Below are 3,538 nucleotides of genomic sequence, written 5' to 3' on the forward strand. Positions count from 1 at the left end.
AGCTGCTTGAGCTGCGCAGGAAGGCAGATGGGCTTCGCTTCGTTTTTGGCCATCGTTTTGAACTGAAAACCGCTTTTGGAGTGGCGAAAATGTACACAGCTGTTCTGCTTTTTGCCTTCGTGTGCTGGACTGCCTCTGCCCATGCAGACCATCATCAGCCTTGTCGTAAGAATTTCAGTTGACATCTTTCCATGCCGAATGCGAATCACTTCAGTGAGTTTTGTAAGTGAAAAGGAAACAAATGTCTTTCAGGTTCACCCAATATGACCGGATCACTTTCGGTGGTGAGTGATAATCTTTTGATTTTGAACCCAAAAATGTGAATGGGTTTTTGAAAGAACTAAATCATGTGTTCTTTACTCATTGCGCGCTTGTGGATGAGGCCAGATGGGAGGAAGGGCTGAAACGAAAGCGGTCGGACTTTTCACATACGACTCGATGAATAAGAAACTCCGCTTCCAGTCGAACTCAAGCCTTCCCTTGAACGTAACCTTGGATCTGGACCTCTTGGTGTTCTTTGAGGAGGTAATAGCTTTGTCTCCCACACTGACAAAAATGATGTGTTGATATTTTATTTTGTCAACCGCTTCCACACAAGAAAATCATCTGGATCCAGATCCGTTTTATTTTATTTTATTTTTTTAAGTACAGTACTCTGTACGTTTACTTAACAAATATATCTGAATCCAGATGATTTTATTGTATGCGACCACCTAAAAAAAATAAAATGGAGTAAATTCAACACAAAAAAAAAATACTTTACATTAAATTGCATGTCACTGATTGTGTGTACCAGGGGATATTATACAAGATCGACAGCAAAAACCAGAGCTGCGAGAAGAAGGCGCTGCAGTCCAGAAAGCACCCTTTTGCTCTTCCCAGTGATGCCACCTTCATGACCACAATGACCTCTGGGAGCGCCTTCATTGAGGGGGAAGGCCTGAAATTTCAAATATGGACAACGCCAACACCGGGCTTTAAAGGTAGAGGGGCAAGACACTGACAGCACATTCACTTTAGGTTAACGGGAAGACTAAATTTCCCACAGGTATGATTGTGACGGTATATGACAGGATTTGTCTGAAAATGGATGTGTTGTTAGCAACGGTGAGCCATCAGGCAAACTAAAGGCCGATCTTTAAAAAGAACAGCTGTTTATTTTCCCGGAGCTGGCTTCATGCAGAAGTCTGCGATCTACATTGCAACCGTAGTGCTCTGTAGAGAGCGCCACCTTTGCCCCCTAAAACTCATGTTAAAAAAAAAAAAAATGCTGTTTCGCAACTCATGAAGGAAATAGAGACAAGGGGTGAGATGTGAAAGCATTTTGCTTTCACAACAGTCCAACAAAAACTACAAACTAAACCAAAGTAAGTCTGGAAAGGCGCACAGACCACAGGAGGGATCTGTATGGTCATGCAGCTCGCTGAGCAGCATGCAAGGGTGTATGTGAAGCAATTGAGTACCTTCAACGACAGTAGAGCAAGTGTGCATTATTTTGGGGACAAGTAAACTTGTGGCCCGCTGCGAGCATTTGACGAGAAAAGCAATAGTGTAAACGGTATTACATCATCTACAAACTGCCATCTGGAGGTTAAGATGGTGCGGAGACCATGTTGCGTAATGATCCGTGAACACAATTCTTATTTACTTTTTATTTTAACTTGGATTGTTCCATGCATCTTCAATTCAGCTGAAATGAATAACTTGCCCTTTTTATTTTTTTAAAGGCCAAAGCATCATGTGCACAACCATGGGGTGTTTACCTCTGAGTACAATCTTCGTGACAGACTCCTCCATGTTCTTCTTCAGGTATGGCTACTTGTTTTGAAGCGTATTTTTTCTTCAACTGTAGGTCTGCTCATTGTCCATTTTTTTTCCCCTACAGCAACATGAATATTGAACTGGATATCAAGGATCCGGATGTCCTTGTCGTGCCTTCCTTTTGCCAAGGATTGCGTGTGGAGGACACACCAGAAGGGACAGTGTATGGTTTCTTTGATGAATTCCTCTAAATGGAGGTCAAAATTGCAACCAAGCATGTCCCGTCAGACCCTTTCTCTTCCTTCCATGTGCGACCTAAATACTTTGCATGTCAACTGTTTCACCTTCCACCCTCTATGCTGAAAGACACCACACTGTAAACATTTTCAACATAAAGGAAGAAATGACATAGATGAGACAATTAATCATAATTAATAACTACTATCACATCAGTCTTGCTTCCAAAAACCCTTTACAATTAATGGAACAACAAAACCAAACTGTCAGTGGTTTCAACTAGACCTTGCTTTTTTTTGTTTTTTGTTTTTTTGGTATTTCAATAAAATCCAAGTTTCAGAAGAATGCCATTAATTGCAGTGACTGGATTGTTCACTATACTGATTTCTGTCTTCCGTTAATAAAACAGAAGATAGACTGGCTGAGCGATGTAAGATCTCGACAAAGTGAGATACTATTTGTCTTTGTTAAATATGTCACTTTTTTTCATATTATCCTCTTGAGGGGCTGCATTCGAATCATGGTTCCAACCTTCCTGTGTGGAATTTGCATGTTTTGCCCGTGCTTGTTCCCACATTCCAGAAACATCAATTGTCCATAGATTTTAATGTGAGTGTCTGTCCGTCCATCCATTAACACTCGATTAAAAAAAAACAGACAAATGAGAGGAATGAGATTTTTCTTTCTAATAGAAGGTGAAATTTATGTACAAAAATATGTGAAATTGTTAACGTGTATGTTAGGTTAACTGAAGGCTCACTGTCTTCAGAGGTGAACGTGAGTGTGAACGTGTGTTTGTCTATATGTGCCCTGTGATTGGCTGGTAACCAGTTCATGGTGCACCACCACCTCTCACCCAAAGTCAACTAATTGGTTGGTCATGCTGCAGAAAATTGATGAGTGGATGAATCATCCAAAAATGTAATTAAATTAATACAAAATCTGTACATTAATATGTAAGTTGTTTATGTTTGCATTTTTATTTGCAGTAAGTCAGTCAACCAATATATTGGAATAAATCATTATAAATAAATCATAATAAAACAAATAAAATATATTATTTTTATTTAAATCAATCGCTACATTTTTTTCTGTTACTTCTAATTCATATATTCATAACTGATGAAAAAATAATTTATTGAGGTAAATAAATGAGGTAAATAAATTCGACTGATCGACTGAGACTGATGCTGACACACTGGCAGCAGTGCCAGGTGATGCTATTGTGCGGCGTCAAACGTTTGCAGAATAACAGTTTATCCTTGAAATTAACGACAATGACTGTAATATACTTTTGAATAAGTTGTACAGGTTAGACAATATTCACATTCGGGGAAAAAAAAACATTTGAAATTATTTATCTTGGTCTCATCATTTATATCACAAAAACCTGACATTTAAATAGAAGTGGGAAGACTTTTATTACTGTAAGTGGGTTACGTCTAAGCACTGTGCAGGAATTGCTTTTGACAGCAAATACTGTAGAGGTATACAGTATGAATCGGAAAGAACCTTAGGGTGAAGGAGGTGGAAGCTGATA

The 3,538-nt window shown here is 39.0% G+C and overlaps 1 protein-coding gene across 1 annotated transcript; it reads left to right on the forward strand.

Annotated features, from left to right (window-relative positions):
• On the forward strand, positions 1 to 2,428 carry epd (ependymin). The gene is made up of 6 exons (XM_019864396.1): positions 1 to 165; positions 253 to 284; positions 388 to 525; positions 797 to 983; positions 1,728 to 1,809; positions 1,886 to 2,428. The coding sequence occupies exons 1-6, from the start codon at positions 90 to 92 to the stop codon at positions 2,010 to 2,012; spliced, it is 642 nt and encodes a 213-aa protein (XP_019719955.1). The 5' UTR covers positions 1 to 89; the 3' UTR covers positions 2,013 to 2,428.
• Positions 2,429 to 3,538: the final 1,110 nt, after the last annotated feature.

Source organism: Hippocampus comes, unplaced genomic scaffold, assembly GCF_001891065.2.
Source record: "Hippocampus comes isolate QL1 unplaced genomic scaffold, H_comes_QL1_v1.1 scaffold57, whole genome shotgun sequence".
NCBI classification, from domain to species: Eukaryota; Metazoa; Chordata; class Actinopteri; order Syngnathiformes; family Syngnathidae; genus Hippocampus; species Hippocampus comes.

What these genes read in the sequence shown, in the direction of transcription:
- epd (XM_019864396.1), top strand. Translation starts at nt 90, where the DNA reads ATGTACACAGCTGTTCTGCTTTTTGCCTTCGTGTGCTGGACTGCCTCT. An exon ending in AGACCATCATCAGCCTTGTC is followed by an intron (nt 166 to 252) that starts GTAAGAATTTCA and finishes AATGTCTTTCAG; the next exon opens with GTTCACCCAATATGACCGGA. An exon ending in TCCTCCATGTTCTTCTTCAG is followed by an intron (nt 1,810 to 1,885) that starts GTATGGCTACTT and finishes TTTCCCCTACAG; the next exon opens with CAACATGAATATTGAACTGG.